This window comes from Thamnophis elegans, chromosome 16, assembly GCF_009769535.1.
Source record: "Thamnophis elegans isolate rThaEle1 chromosome 16, rThaEle1.pri, whole genome shotgun sequence".
NCBI classification, from domain to species: domain Eukaryota; kingdom Metazoa; phylum Chordata; class Lepidosauria; order Squamata; family Colubridae; genus Thamnophis; species Thamnophis elegans.
Window position 1 is genome coordinate 37,768,673 of NC_045556.1, and position 22,398 is coordinate 37,791,070.

The window sequence follows — 22,398 nt, forward strand, 5'->3', positions numbered from 1 at the left end:
ACGCGGACTGACAGCAACGCCGGCAGCAACTCTCCCCTGAGCTGCATCCTGGCCCACAGGGGGAGGACCCTAACCCACCTGCGTTGGTGGTGAAGTGGGTCTCCACGGGGCTGGGCCCGGTGCTGCTGCCAAGAGACTCCAGGTGGCGCCGGAGAGACTCCAACTCCTCCTCCGGCCCGGCATGATCCGGGTCAAACAGGTTGCTCTTCTCCACCACCTCGTTCAGCCGCTCCAGCAACTGGGTAACCCTGCAGGAAAAATCCCCGAGGGGGGAGGCATGTATGAAGGGGAGGCACACCCTGAGAGGGGCCCTGACTTCCTTCAGCCTTTTGCACTTGCCAGGGTTGGTGGAGGAAAGAGCCTGAGGTCTGCCCACCTTTGCTCTCCAGAAAGACTACAAAGCATCAAAAGGAATGGGATAAAACCCCACACTTTTCTTCCTGCAAACTATCTTTTGCAACAGAAGACCAGGAATTGGGCATTTGGGGTGTTGAGGGGCCCACCTGGAATTGGAGTACTGCAAGAACCCGAAGTCATCGCGCTGCCCGTCGGGACACAGGGACTGCATGATGGGCAAGATGCCGGCCGAGGTGAGGGGCGCTGCCGTGTAGTAGGCTAGAGGAGGAAGAGCGTGAGAAAAGAGGGGTGGGTGGAAACCTGACAGGGTGTGTAAGAAGATGCACAACCAGTTCAGAGAGCAGTGTGGAAGTCAGATCAGTTTGGAGAAGTCTCTTCCGATTAGCCAGAGGGACGGTTCAGAGGGTTAAAGGTCAGCGGTCCTTCCATCCAATTCCCCCTTCTCCGTGCTTAAGTGTGCCCTGGAGATGTGCTGGGTCATAGGCCCCACGACACTTCACAAGGGGGTATGGGTACTGTAGTCCAGCACCTCAGGAGCATGGAGAAGCCGGTTCTTTGCCCGCAGCCAAGATGGCATCACGTCTGTTCCCAGGCAGAACTCCAAGCCCCTTGCAGCCCCTTCCCAAGCCGAATTTGGAGCCAAAACAAAACCTTCCCCAAAATTACAAATAAATGTCCACTCTGAATTCCAGGATCTCCAGCGATTCCAAACGGTATGGCTTGATCAAATAATTTCACTCTGTAAAAGATTTACTTGAAAGAGTGATTCGTTTCTAAGCAAACATGCATTGAAATCTAATTTTATTTACTCTTCTGTGCTTCAGAGGCATCGGAGATTGTGCAAACTCCTGAGTTGCTGAACCATCCAGAACCTCAGGAACCAGTGACCTTTGACCCCCCCCTGACCAAAGGCAGATGGCTTTGGCCAACCGATTAGTCACATCCTAGAGGGCAAGTTAAAAAGACGGGGAGGAGGGAATTAAGCCAGGATCCAACCCTGATCAACTGCAGGAAAAAAAAGGCAGGATTGAGGGGAGAGGGGAGATAAGGAGTAAGCTAGATATAAATCTAGGAGTTGGGGGGATCCCAATGGTGGCAAATAACCTTCTTTTACAGCCTTTTTGAGGAGGGGGCATTTTCAAGGCTTTTGCGATTCCCAAAGCTTTTTGGGAAGAGGCCTTGGCTTCCGAATTTGCATAGGACTTTATACCCCTTCGCCAATCCCCAACAGATTACCTGCCACCATGACCGGGAGGGCTATGAATGTGAGGGGAGATCGGAAAAAGCTGGCATTAAAACAACGTTAGTCAACTAAGGGGTGGGGGGGCAAAGAGACCCCCCCCTCTGAAGACATGGCCCCAGCCCAAAGGAAACCAACTTACAGACTAGAAGAAACACAGGTGCAAAAGAAGAAAGAAAGAGGTCAGGTTGCGGGAATTGAAAAGAAAAATAAGAGTGGGAGGAAGAGAAGAGAAAAAAAAACATTTCAGAAACAAAAGAAAAAAACAAACCTCAAAGCAAAACGGGGCGGATCATGGCGATGCCTCCGACGGTAGAACTGCCAGCCTGGGCAGCTTCCCATGGGCATGGGGGGGTACTAAAGAAAGGGCTGGGTTATGTGCGGGGGCATTTCCAATGGGCACCTAAAGGCTGCTGCTGATTCCAATGGGGCTTAACAGAGAGTTTGTGACCCTCTGCCTAAATCCCCATCACCAGCGGAGCAGCTGCGACCCTGTGGGAATCTCCTCCCTGCCCACCAGGCCCCTGGGGTTCTTGGGCCCCCAAAGCCAGAACCATTGACTGTGGCAGCGGCTCTGGGAAGAGGCTGCCCATCGCATCTCTGCAGGAGTTTCTGCCCCAGGTGGGCGAGCTTCCGGGCAGCTGAGGACACTTTCGGTCCGAAGCAGGGATCGTTTGCTAACTGCAGGGCACGGCATCCCTCGGCTCTGCCTTCCCCGGGGAGGCCTGGTTGCCACTGGTGACAGGCTTCACCTGTGGACTTTGTGCCCGTGGCCATCGGGAAAGACTCACCAATATTACCATGTTCCTCCCGGCGGCCAGGCACTTACCTTCCTTCACGGCGATGGTGGGCTTTTTCTGCCTCAGCCCCAGCAGGATGAAGAAGAGAACCAGCGGGATGAAGATTTCGAAGGACAGCACCCACTGGAAGGGGGGGGGGAGAGCTTGAATGAGTCAAAGGGCAGGGGGAGACCTCCAGGCAGAGCCCACCGTCCCCGAACCTGGCTGGGAGGCAAACAGAGGGGACACAGACACCCCACCAGAGTCTTTTGTGCCGAAGGAGAAGGCTGGTGAAAACCCCAAAATCCAAGGGTGGCTTAGGATCCCCCAAGTCGCCCTCCTGTTTCCTAGTGGGGGGGGGGGAGAAATGGATCAGGAGGCAACCTGGGAATGCCAACCAGACCTCCTGACTCACTGACCTAGATTCAGCTCTTCTGGTGGCAACAACCCATGTTTGTTCTGCTTGAATGAGGCTTACTAGTGCAAACCCAGAATGTCGGGCAATTGAGCGTTCAAAGTAGTATGAAAATGGGGAGGGAGGGAGCACTGCTGTTCAAGATCCCCACTCAGATCCTCCTACCCCACCAGCAGCCCTCCCCACCCCATCTGCCCATCTGGATGCCCATTTTGCTCTTCTTGGGCAGAGCAGCTGCGAACCCCTCTGTTCTGACTGAGGCTTCCCAAGAGGATGAAGCAAACTCCTTGTCCCGATAAAAAACCCTTTTATTAATTTGCTGTGAATTCTGCTCATTCACCTCCAGCAAAGTCTTTCAAGGGAGGATTTATAGTCACAGACCTTCTCTGGCTTGGAGAGCTGCCAGGCCGATATCTGCAGAACCTGGCCAGGAGTCTCAAGAGTCGAACTATTAAAAGGAACTAATTGTCTCCTGCAAACTCCACTCCCTTTTTGCTCTTTTATTCCCTCTGGGAGGGGCCATTCATCATCCACCTGTGGCCTTACTCCCAAGTCATCCCCTGTTGTTTAGCTGGCAACTCTGCACATGCGCACACTGGGAACAGGCTCCATCTGTTCTTCTGCCTCACTGATGTCTGACTCTGAAGGCAGCTGATAACTGGCATATGGCTCTGGCCCCCGCTCTCCCTCCAATGCAGAGCCCTAACCAGAGCCTTCCCCAGACTCCAGGACTGGCCAGGTTCCTCCCCAACCTCCTTACTTGTCCGAATCTGCTGCTAGTTCCACTGGCCACTGGTAGGCCACAACACCCTCCCGCCTCCCCTCCAGGCCCAAGAGAAGCAATTCCCTTTTCTTCTCAGAAGGGCCCACTTGTAAAGGTGCCACACGGCCCTTGGCCACGATTGACCTGTTGATTCTTCCCCAGAGTTATGGGCCTAAGGAGGCCTTCCTAAAACAGGGAACCGAGGAGGCTTCAGCACCACAGCCGTGGCCTTCCTTGGAGGCCACCCTTGAGCAATCAAGTCCCCCACCTGCCAGGATCCCACACTAAGGAAGCTCCGTGGAGATTCATGCAAAAAACACCAGTGGGGGTGGAGAGAAGACCTCGGTATCCTGCCTGGAGGTTACTCAGATTGAAATTCTTTCTTGAAAAGGAAAAGGGGGAGACACAGGGAAACGTTCTGGCCGGGTGCCAACAGAAGCCTTTCTCTGCTGGGAGGGGAACTGGGAAAGCTGGAGGGACAGAGGCGCCTTTGGGCCTCAGATGCAGCACCAGCTTCTTCTGCCCAAGCCGAGTCAAGGCGTCGAGTACAATTCCTCCAGGGAGGGCAGCCGTCTCCCCACTGACTCCCTCCTCCTTTGTTTACTCACGGGAAGCTGACAATTGTCACTTTGTCCCCAGAAACACCAGACCTGTTTCATTAGCTGGTTTCTACCAGGCAGCGCCAAGCATTTTAGCCTCCGGGTGGCTGGCCGTCTTCCCTTCCACCATGAACGTTTCGGAAGGAAGCAGCATCGCCTGCCGTTTTCCTCGGCAAGGGCAGAAGGGCACCGTCCCTCCAAGAGGCTCAGGGCCATTGGCAGCCCCAGGGCCCCAACGGCTGAAGCAGACCGAAGAGGAGGAAGTCACACCTGGGCCCTGGGCAGCCCTTTGCCCAAGCTGTCCAACTTGGAAACGGCAGGGAAAGAGGGTGGCACTGCCCACAGCCCACAGGGCCCTCAAGGCTGATGGAAAGACCTCCGGGCTAAACCCCTGCGAGACGGAGGCTGCTTTGCAGCATCCAGAGGCAGAATATTTATTTCACGCACGTTATTCTTTCCCCCTTTGTAGCTCTGGAATCAAGCAAGTCTTTGTATATTTCCATTTCCTTGAGCAAAATTGCAGCAGTAACCGATGCCTCCACAGTAAGAAACAGCAACAGAGAATTTTCCTCTTAACACCCAACAACCAAAAAGGAAATGACACAACCCCTTGCCCAAGTCTTGCCCAGTCTCCCCAGAGCTCTCAGCTAGCCCTTTGTGGGAGGAGGGGGCAAGTGGATCATATCAGGTCTTTGATCCAGTCCCCCCCCCCCGCTCTTTTTTTTCCCTTTTGGATCCCTCTCCAATTTATTTATTTTTTTAAAAATAGCCTTATGAAGAAGATCCTCTTTGCTACGTTTCCATAGCAACCAAATCCGGTTTTTTTGCATTGCAAGCAGGCACACTGTTCTGCCCACAAGACACCACGCCGGAGTGAATCACCCCTCGACAGAACCCGGGTTCCGACCCCGCAAAGAGACTGCTGGCACTCGCTCTGTTACACACACACGCACACACACAGAGCAAACTCCGGTCCCCCCACCCCACCCTACCCCAAAAGTGGGAAGGGAGACAAGTGATGGGAAGAGCTCTCAGAGAGAAAGTTCTCCTCTCCCCTTGGAAAAGGAGCACCAGGGGCCTCTGTCAAAAACAGCAGCCCTGAGGGTATGTGCGTGTGCACAGCTGGATAACAGGAGGAAATCTTTTCCTTCTCTTGACACAGCAGCCTCCAGGACTTCCCTCCACACCCTATATATTATGCTAGCTCCACACCCTATATATTATGCCCTTTGCTGGCTAAAGGGCAGGCCGGGGTCGGCAGCTGCCTTTTCTTTTTTCTTCTGCAATGAGGAAATTGGAAGAAAGGTCCACCTGGCACTTCTCAGCTGTTGTTGGGCGCAGCTGCCGCCTAGGCGCTCCCAGGACTGTTTACCAGCCTCACCTTTCTCCTAAAAGGAAAGGGGTGTGTCTGGCTGTTTAGCAAGAGAAGACCCACAACACAGCTTGTGATGCAATTACGCAGGGCTGGGAGGAAGCAGCTAGAGGGAGCCCCTCCCTCCAGAGAAAGTCATGGGCATTTCCTCATTCTCTCAATTCTTCTTCTGGAAAAACTCAAGAGCAATAAAGGTGGGCTGAGAACCCACTGACTGGGGAAGGGGACCAGGGAAACCCACCGACTGATTACATAACTGAGCTGGATGCTCAGGAGCAGTCTAGCTTAGTGTTCCTCAACTTTGACAACTTTTAAGATGCGTGGACTTCAGCTCCCAGAATTCCCCAAGCAGCTTGGACGCTTCTGAGAATGGACTAAACTCTACAGCAGGGCTTCTCAAGCGTGAGAACATCAAGACGCGGGGCTTTCTCTCCCAGAATTCCCCAGCCAGCAAGCTGCCTGGGGAATTCTGGGAGTTGAAGTCCACACGTCCTAAAGTTGCCAAGGTGGAGAAACGCCGGTCAAGCTGGGAAGGGGAGGACCAGACTGCAGGCATCCGATTTCTCCTTGGGACCAGCGGCAAAAGGTCCTCACCCACCTTCAGCATAGAGAATGACTCATGTGGGTGCAAATTGGCTTTTAATGCCCTTTCCTGCTAGTGTTCTTGCTGGGGGTGAAATGTCATTTTCTCTGGCCCTGCCCACATCTCCCTCTTTCCCTTCCAGGCTAATAAATTGGAGATTTCCAGGTAAATTATGGCCTAGCCCAGATCCCCAAGGAAAGCAACGCTGGGCAGCTCCCTGGTTTTGTTGCAGCTGCAGAAAGGTTCTTGGCACTCACTCACCAAACACAATGGCCCCGTGTTTCCCCCGTGGGACTCTTCCCATGCCACCAAGCGCCATCTGCTCTCCCGAGGCACGGCAGGTGTGCCTCCCCTCAGAAGGAAGGGAATTTTCTGTTTGGCACTGCCAAGGAGGAAACGACTGGCCAGGTGAGAAGCACCAGAAGAAAAGGACCACTTCAAAGGGCACCTAGAAAGGGAGCTGCCCCAGCTAAACCTCTTCTTGTGTCAAAAGCCACTGTGCCAGGGGAAAGCAGCTTGGTTGCCTTCAGTTGGGTGAAAGCTCAGGGGCACGACCACGAGGGTCCCTGCCCAGAGATCCCCACCCACACCGCTTGAGGATGTGAAGCTTGTGTGGCTGCTTCCTCCCCAGCCCTGGATGATCTCAAAAGATTTAATCACGGCAGAATGTTCAGCCGCAGAGTTAATTACAAACTTTCTCCAAGTATTTTCCTTTCAACTTTTACAACACATTCTGTAACAAATCAGTTCCTGCTTCTAAATATGTGAATTTTGCATCAAGCAGCAACCTCTCCCTCCCTCCCTCTCTTTCCCTCCTGTAGTCAAAGGGGTTCTTTGCTTTAAGTGGGATTAAATGGCAGCCTTTTCTTGCTCGCCCCCTCCCCTCTCTCCACCTTAAAGAGAAACCAAAAAGCAGATAATAAAAAGTGTGTGGAATAACAGGGGGAGGGCAGTAAATTAACCTGCACAGCTCACGTTATGTGCCAGGTGAAACAGCCGCCCAAAGAACAGGTGGGTGGTTGCCCAGCACGACACCCGTTGAGAGCCTAAAATTAACAACCTGCACCTTTATTCATGGCCACCAAAACAAAACAAAAAACCAGCTATTCCACAACTCAGGGATTTTTAGTCAAAAGCCACAAGAGAGTCCCCTCTCTTCTCCCTCCCCAAATTTTCATGCACAAGAGGATTAAAAGATGAGCAGAGCTGCCCACCCAGTTCCTGACTTTAGAGCAGCTGGTTGGGTGGGTGGGTGGGAGGGAGGACAGCGGGCAAAGAAAGCCCCTGTATTAAAACCCAGAAGATTCTTCCAGCAGTTCTCAGAGGCTTCCCAGAAACCCACAAGCGAAGTGGCGGCATTGACGTCCTGGTGGACAAACCCCCCTTTGTCCAGGCAGGGAGGTCAGCTCCAGCAGGGCAGCCAAATCTCTCCATTTCAAACTGGGAGGACAATGGGGAGGCCCACAGCCAAGAGGGTAGGCTTGTGTTCAAGCTGCTTTCTAAGGGGCTTCCTTCCTCCTCCAGGTGTCCCTTAGCAGAGGTCCAGATCTGCAAGGCTCTCCGTAAACAAACCAGGCCCATCTGGGTTGATGTGCCCAGGTGAGGATGCCTCATTAAACGGAGACCCAGCCCTAAAATGGGGCAGCCTTTCTTCCCTCACATGGATCCAAAGCAAGGAGATCCTTTAAAGATCCTGGAGGCCAATCAAGCCCAGCCACATGGGCCCTGCTCAGGAGACGCTGCAGGGGACACTTCTATGTCACAGCCTCTTCTCCGTCCTCTGGCCAGGCAGGGAGAACAACTGCAGGCTCTCCTCTTTTGAGGCTGCTCCAGCCTCCTGCGGATGCTTCAACCCACCCAGACTGATTCCCTAGAGGGGGGCAAAGTAGGGGCTGAAATGCAGCGGGTCTCAAACGTGGCAGCTCTGAAGACGGGAATTCTCCAGAATTCTCCCGCCAGCTTTGGGAACCAGCTCTCTCCAAACACAAACTTTGTTTGCTCTACTCTTGGCGGAAATCAGTTTATCGACAGGGTCTGTCTGACTATTTTGCTATGCGCCAGAGACAGGGACAAAAACAGAAGAACCTTCCAGAAAAAGCACCGGGTGTTATCTGGCCGGAGTTAAGGAAGAAGCTCTCCGTTGGGTCTGGCCCAACTCTTGGGGTCAAGATGGACCCAACCTTACAGGTCAGTCAGTCAGCCTCCACACAAAGCCCCCCCCCCTGCCTTTGGGGAATGGTTTGGTCTCCCTGGGACAACAGGCAGCCTGAGAGTTCGGAGGGTCTCCCGTGCGAGTCCTGGCAGGGCACAAGTGCACGGAGCTTCCCTGCAAGGGGCCACATCCCACCCGGGAAGCTGGAAAGGAATCCAAGCTTGCTCCGCAGCAGAAGCTTCTGCAGAATTTATGCCCCCGAAACGCCTTGGTGCTGCTGCAGAGGCCTTCTTCGCCAAATCCTCCAGGGCTCCTTCATTACAATGGGCATAAATTATGGGGGAGGCTCTCTTCTGCAGAGGGAAGGAGCCACGGCATACATGAAGTTACAGTTCCAAGAACGGGCAGATTGCCAGATTATTCAGAGGGAAGTCAAAGATAAAGCAGAAACTGACGCCAGAAGCAGCAGCCAAATTCACGCAAAGTTATCCGCCCGCCCCAAGATAACAAGTGACTGACAGATGCCCCAGTTGAACTCACCAAAGTCCCAGAGTGCAATCTGAACCTGCTGCTCCCCCACACAGCCCTTTTCTAAGAAGGACCCCAGATCAAACTGCCTCTGTGAAATAGGGGCTCATCCCTGCTGAGGAGGGGCCGGAGGCCGAAGAGGGATTCGCCTTCAGCCAGAGAGGGAAAGCCAGCGGAGAAGGGAAGGAGACACACCAGCTTCCAAGAGAGCTGGGATACGTTTAATGGCCTAATCCTCACGCAGCATTGAAGGGCTCAGAAAAGTCCTTCTGGCCCCTAGAAAGGCAGAGTGGGAAATGAAAGACCCTCCAGCCCTGGGTGACACAAAAATGCCTGCACGCTTCCAGGTAGCCCCAAACTACCTCCACCCAATCAGAGCCCAGGTCTTAAGCTGGGAGGAGAAAAACAAAGCGGGCGCAGATTTCCACAGGTGGAAGAATCCCTTCCTGGATTATGGCAGCTCTGGCTGTGATTATTATCTGATTATTTCAAGCTCTGGCTGTGCCCCAAGGCAGCCAGGGATGAAGCTGCCCCTTAAAAGGACTGCAGATGATCAATTCTGCAGAGCTCACTTCACATCACGGCCTTCAGATAACTTTGGGGGAGCTTCCCTGCACTTCACGGCCTCCATTCCCCACCAGGAAAAGAACAGTAGATAAAATGCCAATGTCCCTCCTTCATGCCAGCCTGGTGCCTTAAAGCCAGTGAAGAGTGGTCAGTGGAGTTCCTCCAGCAAACACGAGGGGAATTCCCGCCCCACACTGCCCCCAGAAGCCCATCCCTCATAAGGAGGATACCCCCTCCCAGAAGACCATCAAGGCGGCACAATTAGCTCCTGCAAGAGGGACCGTTGTTTTCTCCACAATTAGCATCTTAATTCATGCCAGGACCTGTGGCCATGAGTTCCACAGGCCAGGGTGTGTGAAGAGCTGTTGAAAGGCAGATGCCAGGCAGGGCAAGCAGCTGGCAGCACAGCGCAGGCTGCTTCCTTTGGCAAAGTGAGAACCAAACCTCCCCCTGGTGAGGCTGGTGCTGACAAAGAAAACATGCCAAGTTTATTTTTAAATAGGGGAGCAGAGATTAAACTGTGTCAACAACGAGGGGCAGGCCCTGGAGTTTAGCTGTTCTTGGCTCAGTTTAGCACCATTTGGGAACCCAGCTGCCTCTGGCGTTGCCTTCCAGGTGAAGCCAGACATCACCAGCATTTTATTTCCAACAACCCTGGTTCACGGAAAGCCTGCCCAGCCTCCCTCATCCTCTTTAATCAAGGTGGACTCAGCCTTCCATCCTTCCAAAGTGGGCAAAGTGAGGATCCAGACTATTGGGGACTCTGTAAACTGCTTAGAGAGGGCTGGAAAAGGACTGTGAAGAAGCGCTATATAAGTCTAAGTGCCATCGCTATTAAGGGCTGGGAAGCAGCACAGAAACTGGATGAAGGCGGAGGGGCACAGAAGGGAGCCGCCTACCCACCTCTCTCACCTCCTGCTCTCTAGATATCCCCCAGGTGGGGAAGTTGGGGAAAGCGCAGACGCTCAGGATGCCCCATCCCAGACCTGTTGCCGATTTCTCTCTCTCTCTCTCCGGGGAAAAGGCCTCTGCAGCCCCTCCCGCCCTTGACCTGGAAACCGGAGGGAAGAGCGGCTGGCAGGGACAGGTGGAGGCGGCCTTCGCCCAGCCTCTCTGCAGCCGTCCCAACGGTGACAGTCCGCGGGAGAGGAGGCGCTTCTGAGCCCCGGGTTGACCCTCGCTGCCTTTCAGCCCCTCCGACCAAGGCCGGGCTCCAGCCCCACCGCTTCCCTCCGGCCCTTCCAGCCAGCAGCTCGGGGTCTTCCAAGCAGAGCCCATCCCCCGCAGCCAGGCAGGGAGGGAGGGAGTGGGGGGAAAGCACAGAGTGTGGGCGCAGATCTGCCTCGGGGGGGGGGGGGGGCTCTTCGGACTCTCAGCCCAGCTGTTCGGCGGGAGCCTTTCCTAAGCCTCCGCCACCATCACCCCCCCTTGCAAAACAGCGCAAGGAAATCTCGGCCACCCCCAAGACCGCCGGAATCTGGGAAGCCCCGCCGGCCGAGGGGGAGGAGGGGGCCAGGCCCCGGTACCCCTCCCTTCCAAATTCTTCACCACCACCCCCGGCCCCCCCCCGCCCCGCTACTGACCGGGCTGCGTCGCTTCAGCGTCACGTTCTTCCATAGCAGGAGATAAAGTTGGTGCAGGAAGCCCATCGCGTCGCCCTTCCCTGGGCATCAGCTGCAGGGCGGGTGGGGGGGGGGCGCAGTTGCAGCGTCCAAGGCCGCCCACCGCCCAGACCCCCGCGCCTTCCTAGCCGAAACGGAGGCGGCAGCGGCGGCTTCGACGGAGCAACAGCCGGTCCTTTCTCTCTGCTGCAGGCGGGCAGAGGGGGGGTTGGAGGCGGGCTGAGCTTCATACACACCCTCCCGGGAGGGAGGGAAAGAGGCAGGGAGGGCGGGGCGGCGGCGGGCCTTGATCCAGCCCCCGCCCGGCCGAGACGCTCCGCTCTCCGCCGCCGCAAAGCCGGCGAGCCCAGCGCCGCCTCCAACCTCGGCGGGGCCCAGCCGGGTTTCTTTACAGACCCTGCGGGAGCAGCGAAGAACGTTTCTTTCCTTCCTTCCTTCCTTCTTTCCTTTTCCTTCCTTCCTTCACTTCAGCACCCGCGAGTATCTTTTGAAAGGGCCCGTGGACGGACCCCAAGGAGCTGGGGCTTATGCGACCAAGGATGGCTAAAGCAGGGCTGGGCGGCAGGCGCAGAGGCGATCTGCAGGAGGCTGGCACAGCTCATCCCTCCTCTAAGCTGGAAACATCGGTCGCTGCCCGCCCAGCCCCTGGGCGACGCAGGACGAACGGGCCCGGTGAAAGGCCGCTCAATCAGCCCCCAGGGCAAAACGGAGGCTCCATGTACAGGAGCAGGAGACCCCCACAGGCGAGGAATTGGGGGAAGATCCTATATCGTGCCCAGGGGTTTTCGGTGCTGCTGGAATCCAGTTTCCAGATGTTGCAGGGGTCTTTTTTTCCCCCCTGGAAGAAGCCAAAGGGTCTCCTGGCACATTTCCCCCTCCCTCGGTGAGGGGGACGAGGGAGGAGAAGCCAAGGGTGGGGGTCGCACGTCCTGCTCCTGCCCCCGGGGTTGGGCAAGCTGCGGCTGGCAGATTCGCTAGGACTTCAGTTCCCACAATTCCTTCTGCGCGCGCCGTGGGCTGCTGGGAAATGTAGGCCAGTCCTCGCCTTTCCCTACCCGGCATTAAAGGGGTCCCGGCCTCCAATCAGGCAAGGCTTTGGCGCGGAGGCCGATGGCTTCCAATCGGAGGGATGTTCTCCTTTCCCAAGCTGCCCCGGGAAGCCAGCCAGCTGCACGAAAGAGCCGCCAGAGGGCTCCGGGGCTCCTCGGCTCCTCTCACGGCATCCTCGCGAGGCGTCAAGTGTGCGGGGTGCATGCAACGGGGGGGGGGGGGAGCTCTGGGACATAGGACCCCCCCCCCCCCCCTGCCCGGGCCTCGGTGTTCCGGGTTAGCTGTCACGCAAACACACTGGAGATGCTGGGACACCGAGAGAGCCCAGAACAGGGGCAAGAGCTCCTCCTGGAGGGAAACCGCAGAATTGCAGATGATGACGACGATGATGATGGTGGTGGTGGTGGTGATGATGATGATTATTGTTATTAACTACTTTATTCATTAAACATGAAACTCAAGTCAACTGAACATTCAAAAATGCATCACAAATACCATTGGCCAGTGCTGATGGTTGCTGCGGGTTGCTGCCAACGTCTTAGATACCAACTTATTATTATTATTTCTTTTATTCATTAAGCATGCCAGCGTCCTGGGTATCAACCAAGAACCTTTTTAAAATATACGATGTTCCGAGTAGCGTAGTTTTTTGCAGTTCTGCTGGTGTTATTGGAAGAAGCTGCAAATTCTTGATGTGTTTTGTAAAATTCTTGGACAGGGTACCAAGTGCCCCGATGACCTTGGGTATCACTGTTACATGCTTCCTCCATAATCGGGTAGTTTTGATGGCCAGGTCACGATACTTCTTGATTTTTTTCCAGTTCTTTTTCGTTGATTCTGGCATCTCCTGGTACCGTCAATAAATTGTAACTACTGACCGTACTGTTGTAGAGACTAATTTGATTTTGTACTTGATAACGGCAGCAAGATTGTTGGTGGCACAATACTGGAAGAAGGAAGATTTGCCTACTATTCAAGAATGGGAATTAAAAGTAACAAACTTAGCAGAGATGGCTAAAATATCAGCATATCTCAAGGACCATTCAAACGAGAGATATAAACTGGAGTGGAGAAGATGGATTGACTATATTCAAAATAAATATGGGACTAAGAAATTCCAGATAGTCTATGACTGAAAAAGCGAGGAACAATATAATCTGTTTAGAGTTAGCCTAGCAAAAGAGGAGTTAAAGCTCAAATGAAAGATGATACTAACTTTCTTTTAGTTTATTTTAGAACATCTTTGTTAAAGATTTATACCTGTATCTGTTCTGGGAAGTTGGGGGGGAGGAGGTTGTGGGGGTGTTGGGTTTGGGTGGGGAGGTAAATATTTGTAAAAGCTTTTTTTAAAAAAAAAATTCAATAAAAAAAATGGTATGTTTTGGTTTTCTACAACTGTGAAATCCCACAAGGTCTTCACCTTCCCATTTTCAATAACTTTTTCCACTTTATGTTCCCATGACTTTCTGGATACAGGTAAACCGTATTTTTTACGTAATGACCAGTGGATTAATTTTATTATATAATTATCATTATTATTATTATTTAAAAAAAATTTTTTTCAATGCTGGGAGCACTAAAATAAATCCTTTGCCGAATCCACAATGTTAGTTTCTTCCTCAGCTCAGGATGTGGCCTCCTTGAGACATTTAAAATTTAACAGCTGGACAGCTGAAGGGCTGGACAAGGAGTAAGAAGACAAGGGCGGTAGCCAATTGGTGGAAGAGAGCTGGCCGCTGCATGAGCTCTGATTGGCTGCTGAGTGACAAGGGGGCGTTTCCTTGTTTCCCGCCTTTTTTCCTCCTGTGCCCTCTCTGATTTACCTCACGGTGTCCCTGCTCTGTGGATTCACCTGAGGACGCCACTCCTGTTGGCCTCCACTTCAATTATTAATATATTTTATAAAATTGGTTTGTGTCAGCCTCTCTGACACCGGCTGCCCAGTTCCCTGACAGGCCTTTTCCTGGGGTTGTGAACCCCAAAGGTGCCCCAAGAGGGATGCAACTACTGAGACTACCTGTACCTCAAGCCCCTTGGCCCGACTACACCTCCCATTATCCCCACCCAGCGTGACAAAACTTAGCAGAACACGAGATAAAGGCCATTTCGGAAACCGGGCGGTGCAGCCCAGCTGAAGCCAAGGAGGGGGAGAAAGGCAGTGGAAATTTAAGACTTTTGTGGAAAGGGCTGCTGGGGGCAGCCAGAGAGGTATATCTCTGTATGCCAGCTGCCGGGTGCCAAAGCCAGACTTGCACCTGGGTCACCACAACTCAGTTCCCCTTTTGCTTCCATGGCCCTGGTCTCCTTCCAGAGGCAAGAGGAGTGACTGCTCATGCCAGGTCTGGTGGCAGGGAGTTACCCAGGACAACGGACCCTTTTGAAGTGGGGGGGGGGCCTGGGGGAGGGTCCCTGTTCCCCCCCAAGGGAAAGCTCCCCTTGCAAGGAACCTCGCTGCATCCTCCCCTCCAGCATGGCTCAGCCGTTGAGGCAGCTGCCCCAGATGTGGTTTGGCATAAGAGAGAAAGAAGAGCTTCCCGCCATACAGCTGTTTTGAGTCTGACCAAAGTGTGAAGAGTGCCAGGGGCGGCTTTCTTTTGAAAAGAGGAGGGGAGACCACAAGCGCCTCTTCTGCCTTCCGCCTCCGCTCAGATCATCTATCAAAGCAGGAGCTGCTCTCCGGGGTAGAACCAGGGCGGCAGCGGTAAGTTCATTTATGCCATTTATGGCGGGCATTGCCCCCCGCCCTCCCCGAAGCAAAGGTGGAACAGAACGAACTGTGCTTCAGAAAAATATTGATTGTTATTTAGAGTCAGGAAAATGTTTCTGTCTGTCTCTCTCTCTCTCTGTCCGGGCACAGCCTATGTTCGTGTGCTAGTTTTCGATCAATAAATTTAGTTATTTATTTATTTTAAAGCTTTTCTATGCCACCCAATCCCAAAGGACTCCGGGCGGCTTACAAGAAAATATAAAAAACATAATTTAAAACAATCCATATCATTTGGGCAGGAGTTTTTTTTTATTAAAAGTTTTGTAAAAAGTTTTACAAATATGTATCTCCCCCCCCTCCCGAACCCACCTCCCCTCCCAACCTCCCCCCCCCCAACCTCCCAGAGCAAATATAGGGTATAAACATTAACAACCATATTCTAAAATAAACTAACAGACTTTAGCATCATCCCTCACTTGTATTCTAACTCCCCTTTTGTAAAGCTAACTTTAAACAAGTTGTATCATTCCTTGCTCATTCAATCATAAGCTATCTGGAGTTTCTTAGTCCCGTATTTATTTTGGATATAATCAATCCATCTTCTCCATTCCAGCTTGTATTTCTCATCTGAATGGTCCTTAAGATATGCTGGTATTTTAGCCATCTCTGCTAAGTTTGTTACTTTTAATTTCCATTCTTGAACAGTATGGGCAGGAGTTTTAAATGGCTGTGATTTATGACAAATAAATATAGTTACTAAACTTCCATGCCACCTGATTCTCAGCAATATCTGTGCAGCTCTCTGCACGAGTTGATAAAAGGCGGCTTATAGAGGAGGGCAATTTCTGATGAAGATAAGTATTGAAATGAAACAAAATGAAAGCCTTAAAAAAAAAAAAGAACTTCCATTGTGTTTCTTCTACCTTTTCTCCTTTCCACTAACCATTCTGACAAAAATTCTCCTCCTAAAGCTCTTGGCCACCTGCTGTTACACCTGTCCCCAAAACAGACCTTATAAGAATGGATTTAAAATTCAATATTTTTCCAGATGTTTGAAGTAGCAAGTTTTCATTTTTAAATTTTGGAAGGGCTATTTTTTTTTTAAAAAAAATCCTAATTAGTAATTTAGAAATCTAAAACTTCACTCTCTGGGCAGGGACACGAGTAAATCTCTCTCAATCCAATCCCTTTTGCGTTTTAAAATTAAAATTAAATTCGTTTTTACTATTTCGAGGCTAACCTCATACTGCAATTTTTAGTCTGCATTTCAATAAGGATGTACCGTTCGTTGCCCACCAGTGATGCAAACTCTTGTTATTTTCTCGTTTTATTTCCTGAAATCTCTTTAATGAAAATAGTTCGTTTGATGTGCCAGTTAGAAGAACACTGATTTTAGTTGCTGGAAGGATATGAAAGCTTGGCTTCCTTAAACTCAGGGCACTTTCAGAATTACTAGAAGCAGTTACATCACCTGGTACCCATGAAATGTCTCAAGTGAACCAACTGAGAAGCTGCACTTTTATTAGGAATAAATGAACCGTACAAAAGGAGGAAGAAACAGAATGAAATATAGATGAATGCAATAAATCTATGCAGATACACGCAAATTTCATTGTACTAAATTTGGGGCAGTTACCTATGAGCAGCCAAGCCAGGTTACACAATGCAATCTGCATTCAGTGTTGGTTTTTCCCTCTGTCAGACCAGTTCTGACCAACTCAGTGGTACCAACTCATAAGATTACTAAAGCTTACTCAGATTTCTTCATTCTCTCTTATTCCTGTCACAGTCTGTATTGTCTGCTTGCTTCATCTTTTCTTCTTATTAACCAAGCTCATCATGAATTTCTGCCATCATTTCCTGTTTTGGTTCAATCTGTCCTTGGGGATCTACAGCTTTTGTCGTGTAGGTGTGTGTGTGTGTGTATGTGTGAAGAACCTGCAGGCATCTAAATTCAGGGATGCAGAGACACCATTTTCTTCTCATGGCCACCCATATTTCAACCATGGTTCTGGAGCAGCCCCCTCCCTTTGCAGCCCTTTGCCCTCCAATGTGCCCTTTAGAAAAGGGTTTAAACAGTTCTGCCCCAAAGAGGAAGAGGAGAGGAAGACCCCTCAAGGGTGGGATCTTTATGAACTTTATTGCTGACATGTTTTTTTATTGTGTTTCGCGTTTTGAGGCACTGAGAGCCAGTTCATTTTGGGAGGAGTCGATGGCATACGCAAATGTGGTGGGTTGGCATCTGTTTGCATCAGTAGCAGAGAAAAATCTATTTAGAGATGTTTGATAGATAGTTTTGCAAGACTTCAAGCAACCATTTTGAGCTCCTTGAGGGAAGTCCCAGTCCAGATGCTTTCCAGGCTCCTAGCTAAAATCTGATTCCTAAGCATAGCTTGGTTTGATTGGCACCAGCCCTGCAGTGTGGGAAAAGCTTGCTCGACCCCTTTGCAAAATTCACAGTTGGCTCTCCTCTTCCTCACCATCCCAGCTTGGAGGAACTGGCCCTTTCCTCTCCCTTTCGCTCCCCACTACATTAGGGGAAAACACGGAAAGGCAAGCGCTGAGCAGCAACCCAGCTGCCCCTGACTGACTGCTGCACTGAGGCGTTCAAACTAAACCAAGGAGGCAAATCCTTCAAACCAGATTGGAATCAATTTAGCATCCCTAATGCTTGAAATGACCCTTCCCTTCCCCTTCAGTCCTTTTTAAAGGTCCTTAAAATATTTGTTTTTTCCTCCACGGGATCTTTATGAATCTAACAGTTTATCTTTTCGGTGCAGGAAATGATGCCAGTTAAATTAAGGCAGAGTATCCTAAACCGATAATTACATTGTTCAAGTTTGATCATTGTTTACCCCACACTTTGCATTTTCATTCTTTGTACTGCATTTACAATAGATCGAAGTGCACAGCATGCAAAAATATGACTGTTTAAACCAAAAATAGAATGTGTAGGGAGGGGAATGCAAATGAAAACAGAAAACCTTATCAACTAAAGAAGCCAGAATCTGCATAATTAGAATGACTCTCTGTCAGATGTCTTATTAATAAGAGTTCTGCAGCTGCTCAGATACCTTTCACAAACTCCTTTTCCAGAATAGGAAACTTTAAAGCCCCCCCCTCCCCCTCCCCATTTCACGGACAGCAGAAGTTTCACTGCTTTCGGGTATTGTGATTTTCTCTCTCTATTTAACTTCCAGGAACAAAAATCTGGCTGAGTGAGAAGTGAAAGCAATTCAGATCAAAGCATCCACAAAATACCACAGTTACATCCCGCTGAGCTGTTAAAAACATCACTCAGTTTTTCTAATCCTCTCCCAAATAATGTGATAGTCATTCAGCCAGATTTTAACGTTGGTTGGATGATTAGATAATGGCAAGGTTGTAGGAAAAAAGAACTGATTTTTTTTCCCGAGACCACTCCGGAGCTGGGGTGTGTGTGTGTCTCTTCCTTGTTCCCCCTGCTTGGACTGTTTTCATGTCTCTCAGATACCACCACCCCGTTTCTTGATCTCATCTTGAGTTTTGTCTTACGGGATCTGAGGCAGCAGAGGAAGGGGGGGCAGAGATTCTGTTTCTTGCAGCCAAATACAAGACAGAAATATAGTTTATAAAATATTGCATGCATCACAATGCTCCATATTTTCCAAAGGCATAGCAGGCTGCACACCCCACAGTGACCTAGTTGGTGTGCAGTTACACTGAAGCATCACTGCAGATGGTGGCGGCACTGCTAAAGCCGAAAGGTTTTGCAGTCTCATCCATACCTTCCAACTTTAACAACTCCCAAGACTCCGATCTCAGCAACTTCCTTTGCATCAGGCTAAGACTTCATAAATCCCGGACCTCCTTGGGCAAAGAAGGGCCGGAACGAAAGACTTCCGAGCTGCTCTGTACTTCCTTTAATGCAATAGGGGATATTTTGCAATCCTTTTGAGCACCGTAACCTCTTATGCCATTCTTTGCAGCTCTGAGAACTGTTGGGACCAAGGAAGGAAGAGGGCTGAGCAACCGCAGTTCCTTAAGCCAGCTCCTAACACAAAGCAGCAGTTGTGTTTCTGGTCACTTTCCCACCTGATGGCCCCCATGGCAAAGTTCTGGGCAGGTGCGTCTCTCCTTGGCATCGTCCTCTTCTGGAATGCCCCACTTCTCTTCAAGCTGTCCGATGACCCTCCAAGATTTACAAGGCACAACAGCACCTTGAGCCTCCTGATCTGGAGCTGGCCCTTTGGGGCAGCCACAGACCTGACCGGTGATGTCTGCTCCAGGCTGTATGGCATCACGGGCTGCCAACTGACCACAAACCGCCACCTGTTCAACCAAGTGGACGTTGTGGTGTTCCATCACTGGGAACTCCAGTATGAAAGAAGGGACCGTCTGCTGTCCAAGGCCCACCCTGGGCAAAAGTGGGTTTGGGCCTCCCTGGAATCTCCAAGCAACACCAAAGCCCTGGAGGGCTGGACGGGGAAGGAATGGAACTGGGTCCTCTCATACAGGCGAGACGCTGACCTCTTCTTCCCCTATGGGGAGCTGGTGCCTCACTCGCTGGAGGTGGTGGAGATCCCAGAGAAAACGGGCTTAGTGTGCTGGGTGATCAGCAACTATCATGCCTCCCAAGCCAGGGCAGTGATGTACCATGAACTGTCCAGGCACCTCAGAATCGACGTGTTCGGGAAGGCCAACAGGAAGCTGCTGTGCCCAGACTGTTTGCTACCAACCATCTCCAAGTACAGGTTCTATCTGGCCTTCGAGAACTCCATCCACCGGGACTACATCACAGAGAAGTTGTGGAAGAACGCCTTCCTTGCCGGCTCCGTGCCCATCGTCCTGGGCCCCTCCCGCGCCAACTACGAGCAGTTCATCCCCGCCAACTCCTTTATCCACGTGGACGACTTCAGCTCAGCCAAGGACTTGGCCACTTTCTTGACCACCATGAATGAGAGCCACTACCGGAACTTCTTTGCCTGGAAGCGGAACTACACGGTCAGACTCCACCAGGACTGGCGGGAACGGTTCTGCTCCATCTGCCAGCAGTACCCCCACTTGCCCCCAAATAAACTCTACCCGGACCTGAAGCGCTGGTACTGGGATTACTAGCAGCATCTGATTGTCTCTGGGGCAGCCAGACCATCCGTGGCTCCCCTCCAGAGCTGCCCATCTCTGATACTGATCCCAACCCCAGGGTAAAAGCCCCTACATTTGCACCAAGGCCCACCCACAGAGCCCCTCCTTTTCTGGCTTCAATTCTTTTGTTCTCTTTCCTTCAACTTCCTTTCCTTCCTTCCTTCTTTGCTCAAGGGCTCGCCAAGCTTCCTTTCTTCTCCACTCCCCCAGCAAGGTCCATCCCCCAGCACCACCCAGTCTGGGATGGACTATGGGATTTGTAGTTCAACCCACATGGATTGCCACACGGGGAGGCAGCATCTGAGAAGATAGCCATTCCAGTGGCAGAGAAAGGCGTGAAAGCCGCAAAGCAGAAGACCTTAAACCCTTTCCTGTTTACCCAAGTGACTCTGACAGGAAAGGAAGCTAGAAACCTCATTGCCCCTACTTGTCTTGAGCAAGGGGCCAGCGGGCGCAGTGGTTACAGCGCCAGGTTGGCAGCAGGGAGACACCCATCCTCTGGGCACCCTTGGGGAGCGAGTGCCTCGACTTCAGCCTCAGCCTTCGCCCAGTGGTGGGCAAGCAGTGGCCAAGCAGGATGGCTGAGCTAGATAGCCAGTTTGCCTGGCCTAACGTGGGAGGGGAGGCAGAGGGACCCCAGGCCACAGTGCTGGCTGCCCCAGGATGAATCTCGGCCCTCCCTCAGCTCTCCAACTCACGTGCTCCCTACTTCCTGCAAACATCGGTTAACATCTTTCTAATTCTCCCTCTGGTGAAATCTGCCCCTTTCTCGGCACAGTGCCAATCCGGTGCCAGCCTCGTGTGGCCATCAGCTCCCTCTAGTGGTACCACTGAAACCCTACAGAGTTGATCCCCATTAATTCTTCCGAAACCACTGGACTGAACCTGGTGCAAAGTTGGAAGCCCCCGAGAGAGACCCATTTTTAATTTCCCCAACTTTCCCTCCCATTCCTCCCCCCCCCATCAGTCTAAAACTGCTCAGCTAATCCTAATCTTATACTGACCTATTTTGCAGGGATGGGATGGGGAGGGAGAAAATCCCCATGCAATATGCTCCATCTGCGGAAGGGGGGAATTTAAATGACAATCTAAACTGCCAGCATCCGGAAAGGAAGATTAACAGGGCAATCGCTAGGAGCACTTTAAAAAAGGACCTTTAAAAGCAGGTCAGGGTTTGAGGCTGGGGTCCCGTGAGCCCCTCTGGCGGACACCCAAGGATGGTGCTGCTGCTGTGCATCTTCTTCCTCTCGGATCTTTCAACCTCTACAGGGTCAAAATAATTCTTTCTTTCATCAGCACCGAGCACCGCTCCAGTCCTTACTTGAATTGCCTGAATGTTTAATCAGATTGCTTGAATATTCCTTTCCTATCTAAGAAAAGAACTCCCTTAATAGTAAATTATGTTCCTCCAAATATGTGCAGAATGCAATTTACTTGCAAAGTCAGGATGGGATTATTACTTGTGCAATATCTTGAGCAGGGGGCCAGGGGGTGCAGTGGTTACAGCACCAGGGAGACACCCATCCTTTGGGCACCCTCGAGAAGGTGTTGCCTCAACTTCGGCCCCACCCTTCGGCCCCTTGGTGGGCAAGCAGTGGCCAGGTAGGAGGGGTCTATGACAATTTGCCACAGGCAACTCACCATATCCAACTCCCTGCGAGAGTCTAGGGAGGGTCAAATTTTTCAGCTTTTAATTTCCAAACATTAGGGGTTCTCAGCCATTGTGACAACATGTCCTGGGGATTGTAAAGATATTTTGGCTACTTTAATATATTTTGGTACGTAACTACATAAACATGATGTAGTTACTATTACTTTTAAACATTTTGTTCGTTGCGGCACAGCATCCTCGCCACAGAAAAACTCACTGCGGGACAAGAGTTACACTAAGGTCAAAGATACGGTGGAATAGAATCATTGAACAAAGGATGCAAAAGTGGGGAACAGAATGAGATGGGAATGGCAAAAAAATTTTAAAAAATGTTTAAATAAGGAAATAGAATTGGTAAATTGTGCTGCAGTTGGCCTGTGGTGAGTTGGCTGCGAGAAATTGTCCAGCGGTGACTTGGTTGTACTGAGTTGGCCATGGTGATTTTCTCACAGTGAGTTGCCTATAGCAAGTTGTCCCATTCTGAAGCAGGAGGGCTGAGCTAGGTAGCTGGTTTGCCTGGCCTAATGGGGACGGGGAGGCAGAGCGACCGCTGGCCACAGTGCTGGCTTCCATCCTGCAGGCCTGGATGGGATCAGAGCCACCTTGGAGAATCAGCCTCTGTGTCTCCCCCAAAAACCTGCCTTTAGATGAGCCCCTTGGTATGCTTCACATCCTGCAAAAGAATATTACACACACCGAGGGAAGCTGGGAGCCCTTTGAGTGACTGAGACCTATCTGCATTTCTCTAACTCCCTCCTAGATATTCTCAGGCACAGAATAATTTGCTGATCAAAGCAACATAGTCGCGGGTCCCCCAAGGATAGAGGCTGCGTGGAAAGATATGTTCCCTTGAAGTACCCCTAAATCCAGGAAGAAAACAGCTCATTTA

The 22,398-nt window shown here is 51.3% G+C and overlaps 2 protein-coding genes across 6 annotated transcripts in view; one reads left to right on the top strand and one right to left on the bottom strand.

Moving 5' to 3' along the window:
* Positions 1–11,195, bottom strand: part of ABCA2 (ATP binding cassette subfamily A member 2) — a 33,524-nt gene extending 22,329 nt beyond the window's left edge. For 2 of the 5 annotated variants that reach the window (XM_032233381.1, XM_032233378.1), the window contains exons 1-5: positions 10,268–10,648; positions 2,427–2,520; positions 1,740–1,742; positions 504–615; positions 79–248 (exon numbers count right to left, since the gene is read on the bottom strand). In XM_032233381.1, the coding sequence (XP_032089272.1) occupies positions 79–248; positions 504–615; positions 1,740–1,742; positions 2,427–2,520; positions 10,268–10,633 (745 nt within the window). In that variant the 5' untranslated portion in view covers positions 10,634–10,648. Of the gene's footprint in view, positions 1–78; positions 249–503; positions 616–1,739; positions 1,743–2,426; positions 2,521–10,267; positions 10,649–10,938 lie in introns of those variants that run through there. The other 3 variants (XM_032233382.1, XM_032233383.1, XM_032233379.1) reach the window with 3 other exon arrangements.
* A 3,452-nt stretch (positions 11,196–14,647) lies between these two features.
* FUT7 (fucosyltransferase 7) lies at positions 14,648–22,359 on the top strand. The gene is made up of 2 exons (XM_032233370.1): positions 14,648–14,728; positions 18,703–22,359. The coding sequence occupies exon 2, from the start codon at positions 18,812–18,814 to the stop codon at positions 19,829–19,831; it is 1,020 nt and encodes a 339-aa protein (XP_032089261.1). The 5' UTR covers positions 14,648–14,728; positions 18,703–18,811; the 3' UTR covers positions 19,832–22,359.
* The last annotated feature ends 39 nt before the right edge of the window (positions 22,360–22,398 follow it).